General features: G+C 42.4%; 1 protein-coding gene across 1 annotated transcript in view; it reads right to left on the bottom strand.

Annotated features, from left to right (window-relative positions):
• Window positions 1–280: 280 nt before the first annotated feature.
• Window positions 281–15,635, bottom strand: part of HS6ST1 (heparan sulfate 6-O-sulfotransferase 1) — a 203,008-nt gene continuing 187,653 nt past the window's right edge. The window contains exon 2 of the mRNA XM_030028021.2: window positions 281–7,106. Within this exon, the coding sequence (XP_029883881.1) occupies window positions 6,398–7,106 (709 nt within the window). The 3' untranslated portion in view covers window positions 281–6,397. The remainder of the gene's footprint in view (window positions 7,107–15,635) is intronic.

Here is a 15,635-nt window from a genome sequence, read left to right as displayed (position 1 = left end):
TGTACAGTATTAAAGGTAATTAATTTTTAAAAGATGATTGGTTTTAGGAGGTTTATGGGCTTTTTGTAATGTTGGCTTAAATGTAACAATAGGAATAAACAGACTGCAGTTTCTGCTTGAATATTTCGTGTTAGGAGTCTGGTCTTTCAGCAGAAAACAAATATTCTCTATCAATCAACTCCACTGGTAGCTTTATCTCTCTGTAATACAGGAAGCCAAGACACATTACACTGAAACAGCATCCAAAGGCCCATGCAAGGACAACACACACAACAGATGCTCAGTTTTAGGGTTTATTTCATCTGCTAACATTCATTCTTGATCTAGACAAAAACAATTAGATGATTTCTTTTTTAAATCCAATTTTTCTTGTGGAAGAAAACAACCTTTTAACACTTTTTGTAAGATGCTATAAATAAATATATAAAGCTTTAAGTGTTACTTGGCTCAAGTTAAACAGTTTTTATTTTTTGTTGGTTTTAAGTTCCTGAAGTGGAAAAAAAGTGCAAACCATACACATTCAGCCCAACGGAATGACTCCAGACACAATTACTTTCAGAGAAGCTGAATCTGTTTGATCTACAATATGGAGGATGGAAGGCGGGTAGGGGGACAGTTTTATTTTTTTACCCTCAGTCACACAACTCCTAGAAGATAAGAACTGAGTTCCTTGGTAGGTAAAGCACACAAGAAAGGGGAGAGGAAGAAAACGAAAGTCCTGCCTGCATTGCCCTTTCCCTTGCCTGTGCAGATTGTGCAGCAGAGAGGAAAGAAGAGACAATATAAGCAAAGCCTGAGACAAAAACCAATGACAATGAAAAATAAAATCAGACACCAGTAGGGATGGTGAGAAATCTTGTGGCTGTTGCATGTTTGCCTGGCAGACTACACACAAACAGGAACTTCACATTGAGAGAGGGTGGGGATTTTTGTCTTCTCCTTATGAAGAAAAGATGAAAAGGGGCAATAAAAATAAGTTAAATCATATTCCAATATGTACAAAACAAATCATGCTCAGTAAACCATTTGAATATAAAATTATTCATTATAGTACAACTCTCTCAATCCAGTCTGCAGAATTGACACCTGGGGGAAAACAGCAAGGGGGAATTGTGGGGCTTTGAGGGATGAGACAGACTCATTTGCAAATCTTGTTTTTTTTCAGCTTGTATGGCTAAAAATTACAGAGGAAACCACCTGCAGCTGGGACAATACAGGCTTTAATACCCATGTGCTTATCAGGACTGCATTCACCTTGGCAGAACTCCTGTAGATGGGGCAAAATAAACAGCCACAGATAGCTCGGATTGTGTGCGCAGACACGAGCTCCACTGCTCACTGGTTTACCTGAACTGCTGCTAACTGACCTGTGCTTTGAAAGCTTTGCTCTACGGCTGATCAGGCAGCGAATCCTGCATTCACTTCTGCCACTGGAACATGATCTGCTAATATTAGTGAAAACAAGAACAAAAAGATAACGCAGCCAGCCCTGTGATCTGAATCCAGCAGACACTGTGAGTTGCATTCCAAGCTATAGCCCTGGAAATACAATGTTTAGCATAGTCTGTGTTGTGAATTCCTGTAGCGCTACCCATTTTTGTGACATTTGGAAAATTCTACAGGACAGGAGGGGGTCTGAATAACTCTAAATACCAGTAAGAAGCTAGAGATGCTTTTAACCCCAGGATATAAATCTTATTCAGGCCCCGTTCTGTAATGTTAGTCATTACCTTCTGTAGCTGTTTGGTGTTTTCTGTGAAGTGATTTGATGCGCTCATAGTGAAAACTTCCTAACTGACATGTCCGTCCTGCCACTGTGGTGGTCCTTCTGTCTCGCTCGTACTCTCAGCAACTGTGCTGCCCTTTGTGCTCCTACAGGACAGCCCTGGGAGAGAGGATTTGAAAGCTTGTTGGGATCTTCCTTATGCTGCTTCCATTGCCATCCCAGTTTTGTAAGCAAGTAAGGGACTATGGGGTGCAAAAACATCAACCTGAAGTGCTCCCCATTTATTCCAAAATGTTGGGCACGAAGGGAGAAATTCAGGCAAGCCAGAAATTCACACTGATCCTTTGTTGAGTTTTTTTTGTTGATGGCTGTGAACCCCATGACAGCCTGAGTCTGCAACCTTACCAGTCAATTCTGCATTTTTTGACCTGGGTAGGGTACAAGGTGGCATCTGACTGTCTGGTAAACTTTGGTGGAGGCAAACTCCTTCAAGAGAGCTAGCTGGAATGAGACAAATGAGCAATAAAAAGTTTTCTTCAGCAACAACACCTACCAAGCAGTGAAGTTCACACTGTTCAGGTGACTAAAAGCAAAAAAAGATGTCCTTCTTCTTAGCACTGCAGCATGTCTTGGCCTTTCCACCCTCCCAAAGCAGGAATGGAGTCTGCTAGGAAATCCCCACTCAGCATCACCCTCGTTTGCGGATGTGCAAGAGTCAGCACGGTTTAAGATGGCAGAGGCTAAGAGCCATCGTCTTTGGCGTGGTACCAGGTAACTGCCTGTCCAAAATGCTCACTCACACTAATACTGTATAAACTCTTAGAATACCTTATACACCCTCAGCTTTTGTAAAGGCTTTTCACGGGATATCCCTGGAACCATGGCAGAAACATTGTGGGATGGTCAAGCATCCAACTAGATAAAATCTGAATTCAAAGGGAGCTGCCTCACCAACTCCAGTAAGAGGCGGGTCGCAATCTTGCACCTGCCCTCACTGTACCCAGCATTCACCTATCCTGACCTGCATCATGATGCATTGACAGGCCCCCTGAAGAAACACTTCTTGTAGTGAAGAAGGTCTCAGTGCATCTGGAAGTCACAGGAAAAACATTTTGGAAGAAAGGGGCAGATACTGAACAAGAATGTACTATCTGGCCACTACTTCTGCCGGAGTGCCTTAAAGCTGTTGTTCTCCATTAATTTTAAAACTACACACACATTTTTCATGTTATTGTAGCATCAAATAATCAGTCCTAAAAATGAAAGAAACTGTACCACTTCAAACTGTATGTAGTACATATAAATCACGAAAAACTACACTCACATTATGTTAAAAAAGTTCCCTTAAACCCACTAAAGGAAGAAAGTAGTGCCAGGTATGTCCTGCAGCCCATGCTCTGGCACACAGCACGCATGGCCTACACCCATCAACAGACCAGCACAGCAGCCAGGGCGAGGGATGGCTTTTGGGTCACTCTCTTCATTTCCAATACTTAGAATCTGTTTCAAAGTGCCCTAAACTTGTCGTACCTTGGAGTGCCTCTTTAGATTGTGTAAATTTGTTATTCCCAATGTACAGGTGGAGTAACTGAGGCATTTGCCGGGTGCAGGATTTGAATCTAGAAATTTCTGCCTCAATGCTAAGCTGAGGTCAGCCTTCCTTTTGTGGGTTGAAGTGAAACTGTTAACAAGACAGTTTTCAAGATAGTTTCATTTCCTTTGCTTGTTACTGTAATCTTACAAAGAAAATGTTGGAACAAGGTCTTCTACTGACATGCTACTAGGGTCAGAGGCTGCCTCTGATTTAGAGAACCTGCAGACAAATCCATTAAAATCCAGCTGGTTACTTAGAGCCCATAACAGAAACAACTCAGGCAAACCAGGCCAAATTATGCCGGTCCTAATCATACACAGTCCCATTTACTGTCACCCTTTGGTAGATGAGAGCAGAATTTGGCCTTCAGTACAGAATGGCTCTCAGAAGTCAGTGCTGGCATACACAGACCTGCCTGGGCATTCACTGCACAGCCCTGCCGGAGCTCCGCCGAGATACACCTCAGATATGGATTCGCTGCAGTAACCATTTGTGCATTATGGATCCATAACACAGGATGCACAGTGAAAAGCCTTTGGGGAAAGCTGGAAACTGTGCATATAAACCAGTTGCTTTTTATATCTTATGTATTGTTTTTGTGGGTAAACAGCCTGTAAAATTGCATTTTTTAAATATAAATGTTTTCTTTAGTTACAGCAACACATAAAAGCGCTGGGAACTAGCAGGCATAGCTCCTCCCAGTCTTGGAATGCAGAGATGAGCAAATGGATTTGTAATACCTTCTGCCCCCGAGCCAATAACCGAAAATGGCTTCATTTTGCTTCCCACTTTTCAGCTAGGAGGAAATGCTTACGGCCAAGCTACACATCTCTGGGAACAGGGGCCATTTGTGGCAGAACCTTAAAGACAGAGACACCACTAGCAAATATTGGTACCAGCCAAATGCACAGGTAACAACGTCCCACTGTGCTTGTAGATGGAGGAGCATGTGCTTGGGCACTTTGCAGCATCAGGATGCAGACCCGATCAAAATTAATCTGAAATCAATACAAAAGACATCCTTTGACTTCAGTGGACTTTGGATCAGGACTGTAACAGGGTTGTATTTGAGCCCAAAGTGCTGTTTGTATTTTCTGTTCTTAAGTTTTTAGTCATCTTCACTCTTCTGGAGAAGAACATCTCCAAAAGCAAGGTGTATCCCCCAGGGTGTACACAGAGGAAACGAGACAGCTCCTCTGCTTAAGGCAGCCACGTCCTTTGCAAAACTCAGTCTGAATTGGAAACTGTTGGAAACTGTGTGCAGAGGCAGAGAGAGCGAATTAAAATACAAAACAAGCAGCACTCCAGTGGATTCGTAGGATGGGAAACGGACACTGTAAAAATGACATGCTAAAGCTGAATGCATCAGCTCTCTGCCTCTCCTCTGGTGATTTCAATGCCATATTTGATCTGCAGTTAACATGGCCTTTGAAAATCAGATCATATTCCGTTTGGTTCATAGTTTAGCCTAAACAATAGCTGGTTCAGGTCTTACAGGCTGAGTAATAACGGGGTGAGACATGAAACAGGCAAAAACTGCTTCATTTCCATGCTTCCAGGCAAACAAAGAAGTGTTTGCAACAGCAAGAAAATAAGCCATACTTTAATTTGCTGAGTGGGAAGAGGAATTAGAGAAGTCATTGTTGTTCTATGACTCAAACGTCAGTAAGCAGAACCTGGTTAGACTGTCACCACACTGGAGGATTAAACTTACATGAGTCCCTAAAAAACAGCATTGAAAGAGTTCTGCTTTGAAAGTGGTCTGAGATTAAAAAAACATTATCCATGATTCCCCTTTCCAGTTTTATGAACACAGCTTGTTCATTTAAAGTACAAGCTGCAGAACAGGCACTCTGCCAAAAGACAATGTGCACTGTCTCATAATTAATTCAGACCCAGAATCAGAAATTTTCACAGCTCTGGAAGAGAGCCCCATCCTGTTCTCACTTAAATCAGTTCTGATGCCCATTATCTCTTGATAAAAGCAAGTAAAAATAACTGAAAAAATGCAGATACGGGTATGTCTGTATGCTTGTTCTAGTTCAGTATTTCACATAGCAACAAACAAAACAAAATCACCTCCTCATCATGTTCCCATTAATGACTGATTATTTGCAGGGTCTTCCTGGAACCTGTCATGCAGATTTATGAGGGATTCTTGCTATTTAATGTCTTCCTTTTTTTTAGTATGTATGATAGAGTTTTCATGTGCTGTTAACACATAATACTGATGAAGGCATGAGCAGCAGTTGTGTAGGGTGACAGGATGGCATGTGAGTGCACATTTGAGCCTATGTGGAATTTGGTTGGCTTTTAACTTGTTTTGGGACTTGCCAGTGAAACAAATCTGGAAGCTCTGTGCATGAATTCCCTATTATTTTTGTGATGAAGTTGCATATGTATACGTGATACCAGTACAATGCATCAAAACCACTGCGCTAAGTACGTATCCTAGGCCATAGCCAATTTGCTTTAATACTTCTCATCCTCTGATGTTTTCCTTATTTTTATGGTGCTCTACTTTCTGGCAGTGGCTGCCAGCTGAAACGAAGTGACCACCCTTGTGCTCAGATCACAGCCTGACAGGATAGCACATCCTCAACTTAGTCACCGTTATCATTTACTTACAAGCATTGCAATTCCCATCCCGCCTCCAAAAACACCCACAAAAGAAAACCTCAGTTTCCTTGTTTTTTAATTATGTATCTTCATATCATTATGCTCAGGGGATAAACAGATTTAAAAAATCCTACTTCTGCCATTTGTGTTTGAATTGTGAGGATAATAAACATTCTTTTGTATTTGGCCTTATGAGTGGGCAACTGCATTTGTGCATTTTTTACCTCTGCATTATAATGTTGACCTTTTTTTTATTTTTATGTATTTATTTTTTTTTTTAAGAATCTCATTGGTCTTGTAAGAAACAGTAAAAAGACCCTATGCTTAAGGAAGCAATCTATCTTCTGTTTTACAGACTTGCTTTTAAATAAAATATTTTTTGTTGTTTTTGTAATTTTACTTCCATGATCTTTTATATGGAAACCCTAGAATATCATTAATACAAAAGTCTGCCTAGGCTACCACTTCTCTATAATATGGCTCATGTAGTCCTCAGTGGGCAAGCGTCCTTGCTCTTCTGTCTCTTCCTTGGGAAGTGCTTCATTGGATCGGTGAAGAAGCCTCTCTTCCCGATTCTTTATCCTCTGCTCCATCCTCTCCAGCTGCCGTTTGTACTGATAGCGCTGTTGGAAGAGGTCCTTTGCATAGTCATAGAGCTGCATGTCCAAGTCATTGAGCTCCTCAATCCTCCGAATGGTGTCATTATCCACCTCCACTCCTCCCGCCCTGGTACTGTTGTACTGCATAAAGGGCCGGATGAATTTCAGATTAAAAGTTCTCTCAAACAGGTACTGAGTCTTTCTCTGGAACTCTGTCAGGCCGAAGAAGGCCATGTCTTTGAGGTTCTTTTTCGCGCTCTCCAGCAGGATCTGTGCTCGCTTGTTCTCTGGGATGAAAGACATGTTGTAGCAGCCCACTAAGCTTAAGTCAGCCAACATCCTCACTTGGCGGTTGTTGGCCAAATTATATGGGCAATCCATGAACTCCTGCAGCGTGCAGCCTGACCAGTCCGTGCCTTCATAGCACGACGGCAGCTCTTCAGGAGTTGGTGTCCTGCCATCACACATGTGCAAGGAGGTCTTCCAAGTAGCTCCTCGTTGGACGTGACGCCATTCGCTGAGGTAACGAGATACGGGGTCTCTCAGCAGTGTGATGTAGTAAAATTTTCTACAAGAAGAAGAGAAAATAAAATAAATACTCTGCTAGTAACAAGAAAGATGCCTGGCAAGCTGAGATCTAGTGCAGATACCAAAAAGACAAGAGTAAATCAACATCACAGCATCCATTCCACTGTACTCTTGGATTATTTTCTTCTTGCAATATCTCATGTGAAGTAGTTTGTGCAACATTAGACCCATGTTTCTCTTTCTCATTGCCCACCATTTTAGTCTTGCTAAGTAGTAACGCTTTCACTGGGACATCCACTTCCAGCAACAGACTGCAATATCAAGAACAAATCATCAGGATTCAACCCATCTACCAACTTCAGAGAGCAACTGTGACTTCAGGGACTGCCTGGCCTTTCACACAACCATGCACCCTCTGAATCAGCCAGGACTTGCTCTGCAGGACAGCCCAGCAACTGGTCTGTTTATGAGCTAGGCCTATCATTTTCACTTCGTGCAGATGCTGACCAGGACACCTGCTACTTGATTGATCTGGCTGCCAAGATGAAATTTGGGAGTCTGCAGTGAGTAGCAGGATAACATCACAGGAACATAAGTGAAAAATAATGGGAAATCAGGAATGCAATATGCTTTGTAGAAAGAGAAGGTATGAGTTGATAACCAGCAATAGTAGCAATAGTTTATTCTCATTTCAGCTAATCTGCTATCAATTCAAACAAACTCAAGACACACTTTTGACACAAGACTAAAAAGGGACAAAAAGCAAGACAATCAGGAGGAACACACATAGTGACATATGGCATTCTTGCTGTTCCAAGTATAATTAAGTCCCCACCAGTACAGGCTGTCCCTTAAACTGAAAACATGACAGCTGTCTTGCACAAAGAGACCCTCTAGCTTCAGCCCACCTTGAGCCTGGATAAAGTTCTGGGATTGATAGTGATGGCAGTCTGCAACAGCCCTCTCCACACAGAGGGAAATGGGCCTTTTTTCCCCTCACTTCCAGTAGCTTGGGACTATAGTGTCTCCGAGTTTCTAGAACAAAGAAATACCTTCTCTAGTTGCTAAAGCTGGCAGGGAATTAAATTCACATGTGCTCCCAGCACATGGGTCTGTGTGACACTGTGCGCAAACGGGAGCACCTGGCTTTGGCAGGGTAATGCACACATACTACTGGAAATGTTCCATAGAGGGGTGGCGGTGGATTCATTTCTCCATCAGAAATGCATCTTTGGAATGCTGCTATGGCTCGCTGCTCTGCTGGCACAGCGTGGGAGATCTGAATGTGACGGCCATTGCAAGGGCACTGCAGTTTGGGGGGGTGGGGGGGGGAAGTAAAAAAAAAAATCTTTTGGCTAATAACACATCCATATTTTCCTAGCACCTTCAATATTATTATTCCTAGCAGTAACCTAAACTACTGCAATAAGAGTAATTTAATTTTAGGAAAATACATCGAAGACACTGCCCAGGAAGTCTGATTTTAAGGAATGTTGGCTTTCCCAATGTATTACTAACTTGCTGAAGGCTTGTTCCAAAGCAGTAAATTTTGGTCTTTCCAACAATGGCAATGGGTGTCCACTCTGGCTCCAACTTCTCTCCTGCTTTCTGCCTTCAGAATTAGGAACTAGGGCTGGTAAAAACATCTGCTATTTTTGGAAACTTTTCCATCTCTCTTCATAGCAAGGGTATCACGCTGCCTAGTAATATTGTCTAGTACTGTCTGTGTACAGGGAGAGGGGAAAAAGAAGGGGAGCAGAGTGCGTAAGAGAAACACTTCCTTTAAATTTACCTCTTTTTCCTTCATTTTGGTTGCAGCCTGTAATGATTCAACTACCCAGACTGAGATGCAGCTATGATTTATATAGACAGTGCTAAGAAACATCTGACAGATGGGGATAAAATATGACAGTGGAAGGAAAAGGAAAGCAATGATGAATGCCACATGTTCAAGCAACAGATGCTGATGCTAAACACTACCAGCATTTTTTGACTTGTGAACTGCAGTGGACTTTTTATTTGCACCAATGTAATCCAGAGGTTGCATTTTTTCCTGAAACAGGTTGAAGCCAATTATTATTATGTGGCTTACAGAAGCAACCAGGAGTTTCACCTAAGACCAGGGACTCTGTGATGTATGAGGGGGAGCTGATTACTGCCCAAACCTGCAGTATACACAGGTATGGATAGGGGAAAAAAAGAATTAGTATCTGCATTTTGTAGACAGGGGAACACAAATATTAAATGATGTGCATGAAGTCAAATGGGTGTCTGTGGCAGAGCTGCCATGAATCTGGTTCTTGTAAGTTTGAATCCAGTTTGTCTTCTCTCTCTCTCTCCCCGCCCCCCTCTCTCTCTCTCAACGTTAGGAGTCTATTAGTAAATCAGATTAATAAATATCATGCAAAGCTTCCAGGGTCCATTGGAACAGAGACAGCTTGAACAGGATATGGATTGAAAAAAGGTTAAGGAGCAAGTATTTCTTTCTTCACACCTGCACTACAAGAGCTATTATCTTAGTTGAGGCGATACACTGATAAATATTTTACCATGAGCAATCTCTCTCTAAGATTCATCTCAGTGAAGAGAAAGCATAGGAAAATAGGCTACATTTTCTGAAATTATACTGAATTTGATGTGTCCCTTTCCAGGTCTGTCACATAGAAAAGTGCTTGAGGGAGGGGAGTTTGCCTCCTGACACGGAAATAAGATGTACCTTTGGAAACTGGAATACAGGCAGTACAACCAGGCCCCTGGAGGTACTTTGGAAAGCTGCTCCAATGGGGCATAAATGAAAAAAAAACAACAAACCAAACCAAAGAGAGACTGCAATGCAAAAGAATAGTTTCAACTGCCTAAATTGAGATGCACCGTTGACATACTGAAAGTTATGCTCCCAAAACTGTATTTAGCTTTCTGGAAGGATATTAGTTTCAGAGGTGCAGATTCCCTCGACTCTCAGGAAAGTGAACAGCACACCTTTAGGAAGACTAGGGCCTCAGGAACCCAGAGATGAGCCACTTCAATCTTAGATGAATGACCACGGAAGTATTCACCCAAGGTACTTAAGATACTGAAGTTTCCATTCTCTAACTGTAAGTTGGGGATTGCCTTTAAGTTCAGCAAAAAGTTAGGTTATCTCTCTACAGCATCATCCATTAGCAGCATTATTATTAACATCAGGAGCCAGAAAGACAGGGGAACTTTGCGCCACCATAGCTGAGAACACAGGCAGTGCCACTTGTCAGCAGTGGCTTGAAATTTATGAGGAACCACATGACTAGTAAGTTCTCTTTTGTCATCAGAGATAAAATAAACCTATAAAATACATGCAGCTGTGAGTGCCCTTCCTTTCAGCATGGTGCCCCTGACAGCTACTTAACTTAAGTATTCCTAAAGGCTCATTTCAGAAGTATGGTCTTCTCCTAGCCCAGATGGTTCCACTCAATACTGCCTCATAAAAAACCCAAATAGCCCCAGTTTGGTCATGCAATGCCAAGACTCACTGGCCTTCCTGGAGTTAACAAGCTTGAGCAAGAAAAATGGACATTTTAGTTAGTATGGTATTTCTTTTCTTTTTCTTCCTATGTGAAGCTGGGCAGAACAGCATTACTACTTTTGCAGGCTCCCTTTCTACATATCCATAGGGTTGTGATCCCCAGGAGGACAAAGAAAAGCAGAAGCCAATGTCACACCTCTGCCTTTCCTCGCATTATTGTCCCTGGTGGTCCCAACATGAAAATCCACCTGAGGGTCCCTGGGGCATTTGCAACTTCAGCGTTGCAACTTGGATCGGCACGGAAGCTGCACAATTTTGTCTGAGGAAAGAATCGGTAGCATATTTATTAAACAGAGCAAAATAAAATCATGTTTTTGATAAACAACCTGTACTAGAACTGAAGTTTCAGGGAGAAAAAAATCCAATATTAGAAAGGAAGGGCAATCTTGCAGTTGTAGTACACAAACGAATTCAGGCAACTTGAGTGTAAGTACCCCTTCTGTCAAAATTAGCCTATGTGTCCCAAACAAATCTCTCTCTCTGCCTCTGTTTCCCATGTGTGAAGGGCTGACAATATCTCCTTTGTCCATTTTGGCAATTCAAAACATAACATCTTTTGGAGCAGGAACCGTCTCCTTCAATGATTATGCAAAGCCCGTTTCAGCATGGATTGAGGTCAGAGGACAATAGTTAACTTGAGGCATATTTTCATGACAGAGGCATCAGGGGCACTGTTGCCCCACAGGATTGCCACCCCAGACCTGTCCTTCCCATTCTCACATAGCAGCACAAAGCAGCCTTAGTTTTTGCCAGCAGAGTTTTTTGGGTTTTTTTTGCAGGGCCATGCTGCAAATGCAGTCACTGAGCAGATCTGGGTTAAAAATAACCCTTTCTTGCAGACAGGAGGGAGTGGCTGAAACCCCCATTTAGTAATATTCTGCCTTAATTCCTGTCAGCAGGTTCCTCAGCTAATGAAGGGGAAACGAAACCCTTCTTCCTCTAAAAAACCAATTCCTTCTCTTTTGCTAATAACCAGTCAACATAATTCTGATAAAGTGACAGATTCTAAATATGATGCTATTATCTCTCTTCAGTTCATTTCCATTTATGCTTTCCTACACTCCTATTCCATACACCCTTCTTACTTCCCACTGCTGGTCTCTAAAATCTGCCAAGAACTGCTTATTTGACTGTGCAATCCCCTATTCTTCACTGTGATTAAATGCTTCCCTCCCACACAGCTGAAATATCTTATTTTTTATTTCTACAGGTTCTTCACTGAGCTTTCAAGCATCCCTCACAGGAAAAGCAAAACCTATAATGAGTCCTTCTTGACTACTGTGGTGGCCTTCCATCAGATAAAGAGCAAAATAAGGATAGCCACTTCCAATCATACATGCTTCATCCTGCCTGCCAGGAGGGGGAAGGGGAAGGAAGCTGCATAGGTCAGCTTCAACCATATAACCCCAATCTGTCAAAGCATCATGCCCCCAGGCTACAATTTCTCTGCTGCTAAAGAAAAAAAAAAATAAAAAAATCTTTCTATGTCCCTGCTGAATTAACTGAACTGAACAGGGTGTCTGCCAGCTTGCAGGAATGAGAAACACTGTTTTGTTTAAAAGAAGTAGTAATGTCAAATTTGTGGCTGATTTAAAGCATCTTTGTAAGCCAAGTCCACATATTATGCACTCCTCAAATCATTTGTGGGGGTCCTTATTCAATTCATACTGGCTCTCACTGTAAATAGTTTATCCCTAAAACAACCAGTGATTTTGCCTCCCACCAGCAAAATGAAAACGTGCACCTACCCCGCTGTTAGTCTGCAGTGACCAAGGAAAGAACTAGAAAAGTCAGCACCCCTTACGGCGATGACTTAAACCCTCACCTTACAGAGACAATTAAGGGGATTATTAGGTAACAGTTATCTCCACTGAAAATGGAGATAAAAGTAAAGGTGAGTCAGGTGTCTCTAATAATGGATGAGCTAAGAATGTGGCAGATGAAAGTTTAAGGAATTTATATTCTCATTATAAAGTCATACTAAATGTTACCTACAAATAACAGACATATGAAAAACTGTTTTACCCTTCTGCGCAGAGCCACAAAATGACCTTCTGCTATGGTGGGAAACTCTGGGGTGCAGAACACTCTCCAGCCAACCCCACCACTTGCTGCAGTAAAAGTTGCCTCCTACCTTATTTACCACCAGTACACCAAACCCTGCTTACCACTTTTAAAGCCCAAACTTGGGAAGACTCCACGTATTTCCCTTTTTACTCTACAGTCAGGTTTCTTGCATAACAAAACACACTCTCAGCTAGAGATTGCAATTTAATATATGTACAATGATTACTTCCTTTGGTAGCAAATAGCCCTAATTTTCCTCAGTCTATTTCCTCTCATCTGGTGTTCATTTAGACTCTTCCTGCATTTCACACACAATAAACTCCTCAACCCTTTAAAAGTCGTAGGAAAAGAAAGAAAACCCCAAACGAACAAACCGACCAGTCTCTTCTCTCCCCTATGTTTAAATAAATGTTGCTACACAAAACACCAAAAGCCAAGAAACTTAATAGCAAAGCCAATCCTCCAGTACTCAGACTGTGTAAACACCTACATCAATGTTTTTCTTTTCCAGTAAACAAGGGGGGGTGTCTTTACAGCAAGACAGTGCTTGCTTTGGTAACTGGGTTTGTTTTGCACAGTTGTGTTTGTTTTGCCTGATGATCTCTGCTCTTGGGACTCTGCTGTATTAAAAGATAAGATGTTTTCAAATGTAACCAACCGACCATTACACAGGCTCTGATCACCCTCCAGATCTTGACTCAGGGACTCTTCCGAGGGTCCGATTTCACCATGGGCCAATTCCTGACGCAGCGATGCCTGGGCCATGCTGCTGACAGCCCGCTGAGAGCTAACCCCTAATAACAACCCTCAGGCTACTTCAGGAGTTGGAGGCAGAAGAGAATACTCTTGTACTACAGACAAATTGACATGCTTTTTTTCCAAATGGAAAAAGTCTCACAGACTCTCTCAGCTGGATGCAATCCAAAGCACAGGTTTCTAAATATGCAAGGGTGGGTTTCAGCAGGTAAAATTGGGTGTTTCAGTCCAGCTACCCCTGCTTGAAAAGGAAGCAGAGTTATGGGGAGGTTACACCCTTTCACAATTTGGCTGTATTTTTGAGTGTTTAAACAAAAAGCTGCTATATGAATGCCTGTCTGTGTGTGGATGCTCCAGAAACCACTTGCCTGCTTATCCTATCTCAGGCACATGCAAAGTGGAGTCTCATGTGTCACACCAGCTCTACAAAACCACTAATAATTGATCTGCGCCTCCAGCTCCTGTTAAGGCAATGGGGGAGTAAGAAGGGCCATTCTTCCAGGATAGCTTAAATGCAGTTTAACACAAACATGTATTCCTCCATTCCCAAGAAAGGGGTTTCAAAGCAGATTCTGGAGTCTGCAGAAGGCCCTGGCCTAGGAACCCTGCATATGAGCGCCTGCTGGGTGCTCGGAGCTTTGGATCCTTGCTGACATGACATGTCTAACTCCCTCTGAAACACAGGACGGGGTGTGAGCACCAGCAGCTCCTGAAAAAAAGAGCACTTCTATAGCTGGCAACATTTATATGGCCTTTGGGGCTGCAGCCTTACCTGCTGCCCTGCCGGTTCACAGTTACTGCCCAGAAGAATTGCAGTTGGACTAGATGCTCATTGTAGGTCCCTTCCAACTGAACAATTCTATTCTACTCTACTCTACTCTGTCCTATCCTATCCTAAAAATCTCTTGGGACAGAACAGATTACAAATGGAAAAAAAGAGTAAACTCTAATTCCAGCAGCTACAACAATACTGGCTGAGGGTGTAAGTAGATCTGCATGAGACTTCAGAGTGTAAATGAAGCCACGATTATTTAGGTCTGGTCTTTTGGATTTGAATAGCTGTAGAGTCAGAATCTATTACATATTTCTATCTTTTAGCAGGAATTAAAATGTGCTATATTCATTAAATATACAGTTAAAAATACCAGTACTATTTAACCCAGAGTTAAAAAAATAATCTAACTGTGAGTAGGCATGCATGAAAAGCCACACCTTTTTTTTTTCCCCTGTGTATTTTGTAAAATGCGGAGGATTTTGAATGCTTCACAATCCTGGTGATGCAGCCGTTCATCATACCATGAACGGTCACGCTGCAATGCCAGCCAGGGAGCGTGAAGCTCCTGGGTGTTTGTACCTGTGTGTACCAAACACAACACATCTTTCTTGCAAAGGCGGTAGAAAAGATAACAGAAGCTGACAGTGAAGGAGACAAAAGAGCAAGCAGCAGTTCAGGCACTTCAGGAGAGGAACAATCACCCCTCCATCCACTCAGAACAACTTTAAACAAAAGCCTCCCTTTCGGTGTTTGCAAGACGTGCATGGGCTCTGAGTCACAGCTTTAAAAACACGGGATAGAGTCAAACACAATTGCAAGGGTCTTCTCCAGCCTGGTGGTGAAGAAACCTGCAGACATGAAACCAAGGAAAAGATCAGTCTGTGTGCTCGGTCTGGACACTCTGCAGCAATCCAGCCTTGATTTTGGAATCTGTAGGAGCGATAATGCTGTGTGTCTGCACGTGCCTCTGCACACACGGTGTCTGCAGCGCAGTAACAACAACTCATTGTGAGATGTCTCTATTTAAAGTTGACCTACAAAGAAAGGTAGGTCTACAAAGCAGTAGTTGGAATACTATTATGTATATATTCCTTTTACATAGATATTCCTTCTGAGTTGTATTGGCAAAGGCTGCAGAGCTGGAGTGGAGGTACAAAGGATGGAAGTCAGCCCCAAGGGCAGATGGGTGAAACCGTGGTTTGTTAGCAAGCTGGGAGGACACATGTAGCCTTGATACCCACCTTGGGAGTGGCAGTGTGATACAGACTATTCCATACTGATGAGATATATATATATATATGGTAATACAAGGGAGCATTTTATGCCTGGAATCAAGTGCAGCATCAAGATAGGTATGGTTGGGTATTAATTCCTCTGCAATCATCAGAAATGGACACATTCAGGATCATTAT

This window comes from Aquila chrysaetos, chromosome 10 (genome assembly GCF_900496995.4).
Source record: "Aquila chrysaetos chrysaetos chromosome 10, bAquChr1.4, whole genome shotgun sequence".
NCBI lineage: Eukaryota > Metazoa > Chordata > Aves > Accipitriformes > Accipitridae > Aquila > Aquila chrysaetos.
Note: the sequence above shows the minus strand (reverse complement) of the source record. Positions and strands in the feature narration are given on the sequence as shown.